This window comes from Megascapheus bottae, chromosome 3 (genome assembly GCF_031878675.1).
Source record: "Megascapheus bottae isolate mThoBot1 chromosome 3, mThoBot2.hap1, whole genome shotgun sequence".
NCBI classification, from domain to species: domain Eukaryota; kingdom Metazoa; phylum Chordata; class Mammalia; order Rodentia; family Geomyidae; genus Megascapheus; species Megascapheus bottae.
Window position 1 is genome coordinate 31,718,713 of NC_143511.1, and position 14,025 is coordinate 31,732,737.

General features: G+C 39.1%; 1 protein-coding gene across 1 annotated transcript in view; it reads right to left on the bottom strand.

Annotated features, from left to right (window-relative positions):
- Positions 1 to 2,441: 2,441 nt before the first annotated feature.
- The window catches only part of LOC150065224 (contactin-associated protein-like 3), a 55,605-nt gene continuing 44,021 nt past the window's right edge, over positions 2,442 to 14,025 (bottom strand). The window contains 5 exon segments of the mRNA XM_090329340.1: positions 2,442 to 2,827; positions 4,779 to 5,009; positions 8,301 to 8,388; positions 9,912 to 10,045; positions 12,987 to 13,217. Of these exon segments, the coding sequence (XP_090185466.1) occupies positions 2,652 to 2,827; positions 4,779 to 5,009; positions 8,301 to 8,388; positions 9,912 to 10,045; positions 12,987 to 13,217 (860 nt within the window). The 3' untranslated portion in view covers positions 2,442 to 2,651.

The following is a 14,025-nucleotide window of genomic DNA, read 5'->3' on the forward strand; positions in this document are numbered from 1 at the left end:
CCAGCTTTTTTCTATGTATGTGGTACTGAGGAATCGAACCCGGGTCTTCATGCATGCTAGGCAAGCACTTTAACCACTAGGCCAAACTCCCGGCCCAGGGCATTCTTATTATACTTATAGGCTGTTGAGTGTAAATGTGGGTTCCACATAGTGCTAGCAGTCACAAAAAAGCTACTGGAACAGTTTCTGTGCTTAATATGGATATTCGGCTCTCCTAGTATACAAATCTGCCCTAATCTGAAATGCACTTTTGGTTTGGGGTGCTCTATTATAACCCCAGAGTGTTAGACTCTGGAGTAGAATGACACATTTAGGTCAGGTCACACAACCAGCAAATTCCCTTACTGTAAACAAACATCTTTGTGGGGGTTCCCTGGTAACGAGGTGAGCTGGTAACTTGGCCCTGAGACTAGCCTGAAGGTCAAGGTTTTAAAAAGAGAAATAGGGAGCTATGGTTCAAAATAGTACTTTAATCCCTAAAAATGAAAACAAAATCAGCCTATTCCAAAGTTTTGTGATGATCTTTAGAAAAAGAGAATCACAGGGCCAAAACACCAGCTGAATAAATAACTCATATTTAAGGGGAATAAAGGTAAGGTTATGTTTCAGTCACATGTGGATGTGGAGGTTTATACTTGCAGTGTTAGTGTAAGAGGTAACTCTTACCAGCAAGACTGCTGGTCCCTGTGAATTAACTAAAAGTCCTCAAACTTTGTCTCTGTGCCATTCTTTAATGTCACTTTATAATCCTTTTGGCCTCCAGGAAAGAAAATGTTCACTGGCAAGTATCTTGTGTGGAAGGCACACTACCCCTCAAGCAGGAAATGCTTTTGTTCTTATCATAAAGAAAACAATCACAAGCTCCAGAGATCTCCAACCAGGCAAATTGTTCTTGTTTTGTCCCAAGAGTAAAGTGATAACAATACAACCAGGCCATCCTGAGACTGTTTGAATGACAGAGACCTTTCTCATCTCTTGCCCACAATCCTAGGTAATCTACAGCTAATGTCTACATTGCTGCAGACAGCTGGAGATGTATTAAAATGTTGTCTTCCCATAGTTGCTGTGTAATAAATGTTCTTTTTCAGCCCTTCATCAGACCTCCTCACTTTGCATATAGGGTTGGGGACAGATCTACTGTGGGTCTCCTATACTGTGGGCCCAGTGTCTAAAAACTGAGTTTCACTAACCCAGAATCTATGCCTGGGCATAGAAAATACATATAGAAAACACATAGCTGGAAAACATATTATTTATGACATTATTAGGTAATCAGTATTAGAATCTCAAAAGATGATAATTACAAACTGCAAGGAAAAAGCTAATGATTACATAAGTCTTCTACATGTTTTACTGTTAGTTTTTGTTTCCATGATTCAAAAGTAAAGCTTCAGGTGCCGGGAGTTTGGCCTAGTGATAGAGTGTCTGCTAGCATCCACAAAGGGTCAATTCCTCAGTTACCACATACAAAGAAAAAGCCAAAAGTGGTGCTGTGCCTCAAGTGGTAGAACTCTAGCCTTGAGAAAGCCCAAGAATAGAGTTTTTATTTGCCCACAAACTAGCAAAATAAAAAACAAGTAAAACGTCATAGCTGGTATTCAATAATTATTTCATTGCTAAAATATATACTTTGCTGACTTTAAAAAGACACATCACAAATTATACAAAAAAATTTTTTGCCGGTCTTGGGGCTTGAACTCAGGGCGTGAGCACTGTCCTTGGGCTTTCTCAAGGTTAGAGTTCTATCACTTGAGACACAGCACCATTTCTGACTTTGTCTATGTATGTGGTAGTGAGGAATCGATCCCAGGTCTTCGTGCATGATAGGCAAGCACTCTACAATTAGGCCAAACCAGCCCTACCAAAGGTTTTTGAAAATGTGCTTTGTATTTTCTGTGATCAAATGTATTTTTGTTACTGGGCTCTGGTTTACAAAAAGGTGACCAAACCATGATTGGCTTAGAACAATTTCCAGTTTAGCAAATGTCAGCCCAGGATCTATAAAGGTACAGATAAGTGTCAAAATAACACAAAAACACTGGGGTCCAACTTTGGTTTTTACAAGCTTCTGTAAGACATTGGGGGTGTGTGTGTGTGTGTGTGTGTGTGTGTGTGTGTGTGTGTGTGTGTGTTGGTTGGTTTATTGGAAATGAGTCTCAGAGAATTTCAATTATCCTGGCTGGCTTCAAACCTTGATCCTCAGATCTCAGTTCCCTGAGTATCTAGAATTAAAGGTCTGATCCACAGGACACCCAGCTCTGTGAGACATTTATAATGGAAATCATGTGCTCAAATCATGTGCTTATTTGAAATCCACAGTCATTAAACAAATTACATTCCAATTTTAGAACAGGTCAAGAAGAGTTGAAAAGTGTCCAGTTGTGATTGGTTACCACACTTAGGTCTCTGCTACACAACAGATTATGAAAGGGACCTGGGCAAAGCCTTGCAGCACTTTGTCTGATGATGGATATGGGTAAGTTGATAGTTCTGTGCCCTACAGCCTGGACCCCAAGGACCAGGCCTATAAATTCATCTCCTCAGAATCCCTGGCCTGGTAAGAAAGTCTCTAGCTTACTAAGAAAGTCCCAGGCTTGGAAAGAAAGCCACAGTGATGGATAAATCTTAGCTGTCAATTAGAAGACAGACTTCTAATTCTCATTGACTATGTTAGGCACATTGAGTTCACTTTTTAAAGAGAGTTCAACATTAGCTCCAGCTTTTTCAATATCAGCCTTGTTCTTGTGGTGTAGCCATCGTTGTTGATAAATATGCACAGCTACTGCAGCAAGTCCAATCAAGAGAAATGCAACAACTATTATTGCACCTGGTGAGAGAAAAAAACAGAAGATACTGTCAGAAATGAACTAAGAACTTGGACCCAACCAGAAGTGTCTACATGCATCATAGTATCGTTCACTTCTAAATCTATAGCTATCCCTTCAGATGGAATTGAATTTCAGCTAATGACTTCACATTGAAAGCAAAACCACAACATAAATTTGTAGTCATGTCCCACTTTACACTAATAACCAGTAGGTCTCGTTAGGAGTATGCAATTCTGTCAGAGAAGTCCAAGGTTGTTGTATAAAACACTTTAACCAAGTTTTACTTTGATGCTGACTGAAATCAGGTGATGTAGATGAGGCCCACAGATAGCTCGGAGTAGCTGCCCTCTGGGGTCATGCCTTTTTCTACCCTTTTATAGGACAGAGGTGAGTAATTATACTTAGTGATAGCTGTACTTAATAACATATTATGGGTTGGAGCTTGGACTATGGAGTCATACTCCCAACCCTTTTTATTATAGCTATTATTATTATTATTTAATAAAGTGTCTCTTTTTGTCTAGGCTGGCCTAGACCATGAGTTTCCTATTTATACTTCCTACATATTTGGAATTTCAAACCCCAAACTCAACTTCTTATTCGCTGAAATGGAGTGTCACAGTTTTGCCCAAGCTAGACTTCAACTGTTGTCTTCCTCATCTTTACCTGCTAGGTAACTCGGATTATAAGCAGGAGCCACCACTACTGGCTTGCTTCAGCTACTTTTATATGTAGTTCTAAGGGCTTTGCTTTAAAACTATTAAATCTAAGTGAGAACACTGGTAAATAGCCTAATGTTAATCAAGTTATTTGATGACAATTATTGTCAACATTACAGCAGCCCAGCAGTATATCTAACATTCATAAATGCGACTGGATGCTTTTAACTCTGGATCACTTTATTGTTTTGTTTGTTGCTTTTGTGCAGTTCAATGAGGTCCTAAAAAATTGAATATTCACTCCAGAAAGTCTGAGATGATTTGAATGGGAGCCTGATGCATTCCATAATCTCACCATGAATGTGTTTCTGACAGGTCCTCAAGCCTGTCTTTCAGTCATCCACTGTGCTCCCTAAGAGCTCTGGTTTGCCAGGCTTTACTTCTTTTTTTTAGTTTACCTCCACCTTCTGCTATGTTTCCCTTTGCAAGAAAAATACAGCATTCAGAGAAATGTATCTGTTGAGATCATTCTTTATATAGACTGAATACTTTACATGTAGATGTAGATTTGGTGAGTTTTTCTATACGAGCACCACACTGAAAGTCAATATACTCTACCCAGCAAGTAGCCAGGATCAAAGGCAGACACAAAAGAACTGGAGAGATGGTTGTCCTTAGAGGTTCTGAATTCTACTTGTCTCTCTGTGAGGAGCCAAGTAAGATTCCTCAGGGGACCCACTGGTGTGACTCTTTTCCTTTGAAATCTGGCTACTAGTATTCACCATGAGCTCATAATTCAAAGACCAGACTTTTTGGGCCATAATCAGTTTGACTATGAACTCTGATCTCTGTGATATGAAGGTATCAGCTATACAATTCTATTTTCTAGAGAAAGTGGTACTTTATGGTTGGTAGGAGTTCATTATTATTGTTTCATAGTTGTACAATGTTGTTATTTAACAAAGAAGTTTAAATTCATTTTGCATTATAATGAACACTTCTACTAAAAAAAAATTAAGTAGACAGGATTTGAGAACACGCTTAAATTTTTTGTTGTTGATGATGATGATGATGAGCCACTTTTAGGGCTTGAACCCAGGGCTCGATGCTGTCCCTGAGCTCTTTTGCTCAACACTAGTGGTTCTATCACTTTGAACCAAAGTTTCATTTCCAGTTTTCACAGATTTTCCTGCCCAGGCTAGCTTTGAACTGTGATCCTCAGATCTAAGTCTCCTAAGTAGTGAGGATTAAGGGGAAGAGACCAGATAATGAACAGCTGAGGACCACACACCTGCACCTCCTGGGTGGCTGGGCGTCAGTTCCCACACTGGGGAGCCTGGCCTCACTCCCTCCATGCAGCTGGTGGTAGCAATTACTGAGCCAAGGATGGTGACTTGGGTGGCTCCTCCTGGGCGCAGAGCTGCCTTCAGTGGAGTAGCACCACCAAAGGTCACAGCTGAGAGGCAGCCAGTGAAGCCACGCGCTGCTGCCAATTGTGTGTCTGTGTCAGCTCCTGGGGGCTCTGCTGACAAAAGATGTAGACAGCAATCAGAAACATGGAGATGCTGCGCAGCTGAATAAAACTGATCAGATCAACCACCTTCTGAATTCCTTGTCTCCTCCTCCTTAAGGAAAGACCCAGAGCCAGTGTGGCCTCAGTGACAGGACAGTAACTTTGGCCAGGACACCAAACCTTTTGCAGGTGCTTCCGGGGGTGAAAACAAGTGAGTGTCTAGACACATTTCCTTCCATTGCTACTGGGATTTAAAACCAGTGCTCTTGGCAAACTGAAATGCCTCTTTGAAGGGAGTAGCCCTCTTGGAAATTTCCTTTGTTCAGTTTTATAGGTTGTAACCAGATGTTGCTGGCTCACTCATGTAATCTACTTATCCAGGAGGCTGAGATCTGAGGATCACAGTACTCTGATCCCCCATTACCTTCCAAAAAAATTGGAATGTGTAGCTGTGACTCAAGTGGTAGAGTGCTACCCTTGAGCAAAAAAGCTCAGTGACAGAGCCCAGGTCCTGAGTTCAAACTCTAGGACCAGCATTCAAAACTAAAATAAAATAGCATTAATTAACCAATTAATTATATTTAAAGCAATTTTATTTAAATTCTGTATTCTAATTTAAACTGACTTTATTTAATCAATATGTTTAATCAATTTTATTTGAATTGACACTAACTTTATTCAAATTAACTTTTCAATTGGTTTAAAAAAACAGATCAATTCATTTTCTTTTTCCTTTTCTTTTCTTTTTTTTTTCCAGTCATGATTCTGTATTTGAAGAACCCCACAGACTCCACTCCCAAGACACTTGAGCTGCCTTGAAACTTTGGCAAAGTAGAAAAGTATAAAATTAACCCTCAAACATCAATGGCTTTCTTGTATGTCGACAATGAGAAGACCAAGGCAGAAATCAGGAAAGCAACTCCTTTTGCAATAGCCTCAAAAAAATAAAATGAAATACTTAGGAATTAATTTAACCAAGGAAGTAAAGGACTTCTAAGATGAAAACTTTAAAAACCTGAAAAATGAAGTTAAAGCCAAACTAAGGAAGTGTAAAAACCTCTCATGCTCCTGGATTGAAAGGATTAACATTGTGACAATGGCAATCCTGTCAAGGGATTCAATGCAACATCCATCAATATCCCAATATTATTCTTTAATGAAATAGAGGAAGCAATCAAAAAATTCACATGGAATAATAAAAAACCCCCATATAGCAAAAGCAATCCTTAGCAGAAAGAATAGCGCTGGAGAGTCAGGCCCAGTGGCTCACGCCTATAATTCTTGCTACATAGGAGACTGAGATCTGCGGATCATGGTTCAAAGCCAGCCCTGGAACTAAAGACCATGAGACTCTTAACTCCAATTAATCACTAGATGACAGGAAGTGGGGCTGTAGCTTCAGGGCTGATAGCCTTGAGCTGAAGAGCTCAGGGACAGCGCCAAGGCCAAGAGTTCAAACCCCATAACCCACAAAAAAAAAGAAAGAAAGAATAGCACTGGAGGACTATCAATACCAAACTTCAGACTCTATTACAGAGCTACAGTAATCAAAACAGCTTGGTACTGGCCCAAGAACAGGCCTGAGGACCAACAGAACAGAAATGAAGACCCAGAAATCAACCCAAGATCTATGGCCACCTAATCTTCAATAAGGGAGCCAAAAAAAAAATAGGATGGAAGAAAGACAGCTTCTTCAACAAGGGGTGCTGGCAGAACTGGTTGAGCACCTGCAGAAAACTAAAGTTGAATCCTTATATGTCACCCTGCACTACAATCAATTCCAAATGGATCAAAGACCTTGAGGTAATAGTAAACAACCTGAAAACTTTACAGAAAGGAATAGGAAATGCAGTAGGGCTCCTTGGCACAGGTCAAAACTTTCTTAATAAAGACCCAGAAACACAACAAATTAAATTAAATTTGGACAAATGGGATTGCATTAAACTGCAGAGCTTCTGTATGGCAAAGGACATAGTAAGTTACACAGAAAGCCCACAGAGTGAGAACAGATCTTCACTAGCCCTACAACAGACAAGGGCCTCATATCTAAAATATACCTACAGATCAAACAATTCAACCTCTCAAAAACAATCCTCAAAGAAACAACCATTCCATTAAAAGGTGGACTAAAGACTTAGAGACTTCTCTGAAGAGGAAATAAGAACGACCAATAGATACATGAAGAAATGTTTAACATCTGTCATTAATGTATATGTTATCTCTCATCTCTTTTGTTGTCCCTTGGTTATCTCATATTGTTATAGTATTTTACCTTGTTATCTGATATATTGTATATATGCTTATTAGGTTATTTGAAATAGGATAGGGAAGGGGGGAAAACAAGATGAGGGGCAGGGGTGGGGGATGGGAAATGGGGACCAAGACATGAGAAAGGGTATCAATGTTTGTGAAGTAATGCACCTTCTATCTGGTGAAGATAATGTAACCCTTCTGTTAATTACAATAAAAAAAATATGGAAAAAAAATTTAAAGAAATACTTAACATCTCTGGCCTTAAAGAAATGCAAATCAAAAGAACTTTGAGATTCTACCTCACTCCAGTTAGAATGGCCATTATCTAGAAATCTAGTAACAACACATGCTGGCAGGGATGCCTCCAGAAGGGATTGCTACTACACTGCTGGTAGGAGTGAAACTGGTTCGACCACTCTGGAAAGCTGTATGGTGATTCCTCAAAAGACTGAATATAGAGCTTCTTTATGACTCAGCAATCCTACTCCTGGATATTTACCCAAATGTACAGAAACAAGGACATACTAAAGCTACTAGCACAACCATGTTCATTACACCATTATTTATTATAGCTAAATTACAGTGGTAGGCATTTATGGGATTCAGGGTGGTAATGTTTATTTGTTTATTTGTTTTTGCAGGTACTAGGCCTTGAACTTAAGGATTCACACTCTTAACCAGCATTTTCACTCCTGGCTGGCACTATAGCCCTCTACTTCTGGTTTTTTGCTGGTAGATATATCTACTCGGGGTATCTCTGAGCCTATATTCTTATATCTCAGCCTCCTGAGTAGATAAGATTATAGAAGTGAGATGTCACCTGCCAAAGTGGTGACATTTTTAAAATATTATGTGAAATGAGCAAGTTAAGACAACCATCACCTTAACTGTTTTAACTCTGTTGAAAACATTCAATATCTACCCCTCCAGTAACACTGAACTACATAATATTCAATTCTTTACTATATTCAATATATCTTAAAAAATAATAATAATTTTTCTGAGACTCTTTGTGAGCACGTCTTAGATAGAACCACTTTCACTTACCTGAAGTTGTTCCCAACACAAGATATCTGACAGCACTGAATTCTGCCCCTGATGACAAGATAGCTTGTTTCCTTGCATACTGGTCAACCTATTAAATGATCCACAAGAAACAGACATCAAATGTGAGCAATTCTGATGGGAAGAGTATTGAAATCAAAGGGAGGCCAAGAAAATGAATAAAGATAAACCATATGTTAGTGCTATCAGGAAGGAAAAATGTAGCTTCCAAAGAGATTTTATAATTGGACAAATTCTCTCATTTTTTCAGTACTTTAAATTCCATTTCCCGCCATTATGTGTTTCCTCTATTTTTCTTCAAAGTTTAATAAGTATATATGACTAGTATAATACACAAGGAAATATAATAAATTACTTAAAATCAGACAGTAGTTTGAACAGTTAAGGCTTTTTAAAAATATATCCTCATATTGCAGATGAATGGATACAGAAAATGTGGTATGTATACACACACACACACACACACACACACACACACACACACACAATGGAATTCTACAAAGCCAACAGACAAGATAAAATAGTGGCATTTGTAGGGAAGTGGATGAATCTTGAGTGAATCATGTTGAGGGAGACAAGTCAAGACCAAAGGAACAAAAGGTGCATGGCATCCTTAATATGTGGCTATTAGATCCAAACAGTACAAGAGTGAGGACTCAATAGTTGCATACCCAATGCTATGGAAATGGTAATGGAAATATAAACACAACTACATAGACATAAAAACTTATGACTCTATAGATATAACGTTTTATTGCATAGATTAATATGTATCTACGACATACAAACCCTCAGCCTAATTTTGATTATGTTCTAAAATCTAAGTGCCAGTGATTGTATATAGAGATTCCCTTCTTGAACACTCGTTTGTTAAACATGTCATTTGAAATATGATGTAAAAATCAATGTTAATAAATTCTTTAATAAAAATATATATATCCTCAGCTAAAGCAAGGGTTTGTGTTTATAATGATGTAGCCTTTGGTTTTTTGAATTTGATGTGAATGAACACCCTGAATAAATAGCACCATTAATTGCAATGGTAAACTAGACACTTTCTTGCATATAAGTAAAACGAACAGGAGATGGAACTTGGGACTATGTGCTCACTAGGAACTGGCTCTACTTTTTGTTTTGGGGGGTGTTTTTGTTGTTGTTTTTGCCAGGCCTGGGGCTTAAACTCAGGGCCTGGGCACTGTCCTTTGAAACTCTTTGCTCAAGGCTAGCACTCTACCACTTGAGCCACAATGCCACTTCTGGCTTTTTCTGCGTAAGTGGTCCTGAGGGATCGAATCCAGGGCTTCATGCATGCTAGGCGAGCACTAGGCTATGCTCCTGGCCCTGGCTCTACTTTTTGAGTCATTTACTAAATCCTGAGATTGGGATTTTAAATGGTTAAATGTTAATAATAACTTTAGACAATCTCATTCTTAACAAAGCAACTTGATTACAGGTTATGTTTTATCAACACAATGGAAAAACAGTGCTGAATATGTCTCTATTATTAAGATGTAGTATGAAATTTTTATCTTAAGCCATGCATTTGAAGGACTGCTTTTCGTCACAACTGTCCTCGCTGAACTGCTATCTCACCTCTATGAAGACCACAGATGCTACTCCGTCAATTTTCAAGTGGTGAAACTGCCCATCAGCCAGGTTTTTAAAATCACAATCCAAGACATCAGGCTCTTTGTGTCTATCCAGCTTGTACCTTATCTGCAAACTTCCTGGAAAAAAGAAAAATGGCATTTTAAATAAAATCAGAATTTCATAAAAATAGTCAAAATCAGTGATTTTCTTTTAAAGAAGTATTTTTATTATCTTTATGGCAGTTGCATTCCACAAAGAACTTTATGAATACAATGCATCTTTTTTCATATATTTTATTGTTATTAATAGAAGGGTTACATTATATTCACCAGATAGAAGGTGCATTACTTCACACACATTGATACCCTTTCTCATGTCTTGGTCCCCATTTCCCTCCCCCCATCCCCCACCCCTCATCTTGTTTTCCCCCCTTCCCTATCCAATTTCAAATAACCAAATACACATTTATCCAATATATCAGATAACAAAGTGAGATACTGTAACGATATGAGTTAACCAAGGGACAGCAAAAGAGATGAGAGATAACATAGTATATTAAGGAAAACAGTCAATCATTATATGGCTTTTGTTTCCTTATCCTGGAGGTCCTTACATTTAGTGTCATACTATTTGGCCTTATGTCTCTAGATTTAGTTCTATTGTAAATCTCTGCTAGGAGAGCCCAAGGTTTCTACTGATTATGACAAATGAAGGAGACTATTGGGCCTATGTTCCTTTGAGTCTGGCTTACTTTACTTAATATGATTTTGTCTAAGTCTTTCCATTTCCTAAGAAATGGGGCAATGTCATTTTTTCTGACAGCAGCGTAGAATTCCATTGTGTATAAATACCACATCTTGTTGATCCACTCATCAACTGAGGGACATCTAGGTTCCCTCCATATCTTTGCTATGGTAAATAGTGCTTCAATGAACATCATTGTGCTAGTGGATTTAGTATGTCCTTGTTTCTGGATGACTGGGTAAATGCCAAGTAGTGGAATTGCTGGGTCATGGGGGAGCTCTATGTTTGATGGAACTGCCATACTGCTTTCCATAGTGGTTGAACGAGTTTGCACTCCCACCAGCAGTGTAGTAGTGATCCCTCCTGGTGACATCCCCTCCAGCATCTGTTGTTATTAGATATCTTGATCCTGGCCATTCTAACTGGAGTGAGGTGGAATCTTAGAGTTGTTTTGATTTGCATTTCTTTTATGGCCAGAGATGTCGAGCACAAAATCAGTGATTTTCTTAACCAGCTGATAGGTAAAAAGCAGGTACTGAAGCACACTAAAACATGGAATACAGTTTGAGTTCACTGAACATTTATTTGGGTCTGTCATTCACTTTTTGCTGGAATGATCATTCAGGAACTCTTCCAGGGAAAAGTTACAAATTCATTTAAAAAATTAGAAATGGCCAGGTGCTGGTAACTCAAGCCTGTAATCCTAGCTACTCTAGAGGCTGAGATCTGAGGATCAAGGTTTGAAATCCTTAGACTCTAATACTCCACTTAGCTACCCCAAAACTAGAAGCAGAACGTGGCTCAAGCAGTCAAGTATTAGCCATGAGGTCAAGCCCCAATACTGGTGGAGGGCAAAAATGGGGAAGTTAGGAGACAATCAGTTACAACACGGAACAAGCAGACTCTTCTAAATTCTCTGCTTTCCTTTAACTGAATACAAAAGATACAAGTTAAACATACGAGTCTCCAAGTTATTTACTAATGTACTATTTATTAAATGTTAAAAACCTTAACCAACACTGAGCTAGCGTTCAGTTTCCCTTTTTTTTAAGGTGCATGACTTGTACTCATACTGCTGCTTTCACTCACTGGCTATCACTCTCCCAACTGAACTATACTTCTAACCTCAATTTCTATAACTGGTTTATTTTAATGCATCATAAGTATACTGATAGCATTTATATAATAAAATCCATGATTTGCATAACTAGGATTTTCCCCTAATGTTTTTGTCAGAACTTCATAACAGGAAAAAAGGAGTATGTGATTTATCATATCTACCTCAGTCCACAAACTATATGCCTTTAAGCTGCCTGAAGCAGACACAATTTCCCCCCAGAAACCTGAAACCAAGGCAAGAATGTAAGCCTGGGAAAGCCCTCTAGAGGGCTGTGGGTGAATAGCTTTTGTTTTACCTTTGCATGGAGATATGACACTAGTGGTTTTTCACCTACTGATGGATCAGAACAATCATGGATATTGGCTTTTCTGTCTTCTTTTTTCTTTTTCTTTAGAGTGACTTGGACTCAGAAGGTGGGCTGTCCCTGAGATTTATGGTCAATCTACTACTTGAAACAGAATTCCCTTTCCAGGTTTTCCCTGATTAACTGGAACTAAGTGCCTTATGGACTTTGCTACCCTCCTGGCCTGATACGAGTCTTGATGCTCAAATCTCAGCCTCCTGAACAGCTACGATTACAAGGGCTAGCCATTGTCCCTCAGCTTAATCCTGGATTTTTTTTTTCAGTCATGGGGCTTGAACTCAGACCTGGGACTGCTCCCTGAGCTTTTCACTCATGGTGAAAAGCCCTTTGAGCCACAGATCCACTTTGATGTTTAGGTGGTTAATTGGAGGTAAGTGTCTCCTGGACATTCCTGCCTAGGCAGGCTTTGAACTTTGAACCTTGCTCCTCAGATCTCAGCCCCCTGAATAGCTAGGATTACAGGTTAATCACTCAGTTTAATCACTGATTTTTTTTTTTTTTGCCAGTCCTGGGCTTGAGCTCAGTGCATGAGCACTATTCCTGGGTTTTCTCAAGGCTACTCTACCACTTGAGCCACAGCACCATTTCTGGCTTATTTTTTCTATGTTTGTGGTACCGAGGAATTGAACCTGGGACTTGGTGGCTAGCACTCTACCACTAGGCCAAACTTTCAGGCCCCGTAACTGATTTTTTTTAAACATACTGCAAGAATTTGGGATTACAATGGAAAATAGCCCTACCCTGGTAAGACGTGCACTGCAGCACACTGCTGACTGTCCTGGGGCTGAGGGCACGGCCCGTGGTCACAGTTTCTGATTCCATTTATGCACAGAACCCTGAGGACACTCACCGTTTGGAGTGAGGACGACCATGAGATGTTCCTCGAGGAAAGAGCTCACATAGAGCAGCAAGCTGGGCACTCTTGTGGTTCGGAAGCCCAGTGCAGCAATTTCTCTGGTGAGAGTGAGCTGTTCATGAGATAAATCTGCTGAGGAGCCAGAGCTGTTACTGAAGGTGTTATTGTCACGGTCTTGAAAATTGTAGATCACGGATGAACCAGTTCCAAAGTATGCAGAAATCTCTAGACAACACACATTTTTGTTAGTTAGCTCTGTGTTAGTGTAGGACATTTGTGTGGTGTATATTTGGAAAAAAATCTAGTCTTCAATATTGTAATGTAAGAGAGAAAATAATAATGGCATTTTTGCTATTTTATACTTTTATAAATTGTAAGAAAAAATGGAAATATTGTTTATTTAATAAACACTAGTATAGATAACTAATTCCCCTTCGTCCTATAACTCAGAATTTTTTAACGAGTGTTCTGTTATTAATGTCACAAAAATATTTCAGATTTGATTCATATAGAAGTAATTTGCCAGTTTAAATGTGCAGTTTGAGGCTCTCCTCTGGGCATTGCCCTGGAGAAAGTAGCAAAGACCACTACCAGTGCTAATAGAAGTAGCCACTGGCTTCTCAGAAATAGATTCATGCAGGGAGCTGGTGACTCATGACTATAATCTTAACTACTCAGGGGACTGAAATCTGAGGGCCATAGTTCAGAGTCAGCCCAGGCAGAAAAGTCTGTGTGAGACTCTCATCTCCAGTTAACCCCTCAAAAACCAGAAGTGGTGCTGTGGCTCAAGTAGTAGAGTGCTAGCCTTGAGCATAAAGAGGTTCAGGGACAGTGCTCAGACCCTGAGATGAAGCCGCACAAATGAGAAAAAATAAGTAAATTCATATCTCCTTCCAAATGTGACATGGATTTACGACAGAAATAATTGCATTTCAAATCATCACATAGAATTTTCCTTTCTTTATAGAATCAAATAAATTCCAGAAAAATCTCAATATAAGATGCAACCAATGAAACAAAAGCCATATAATGA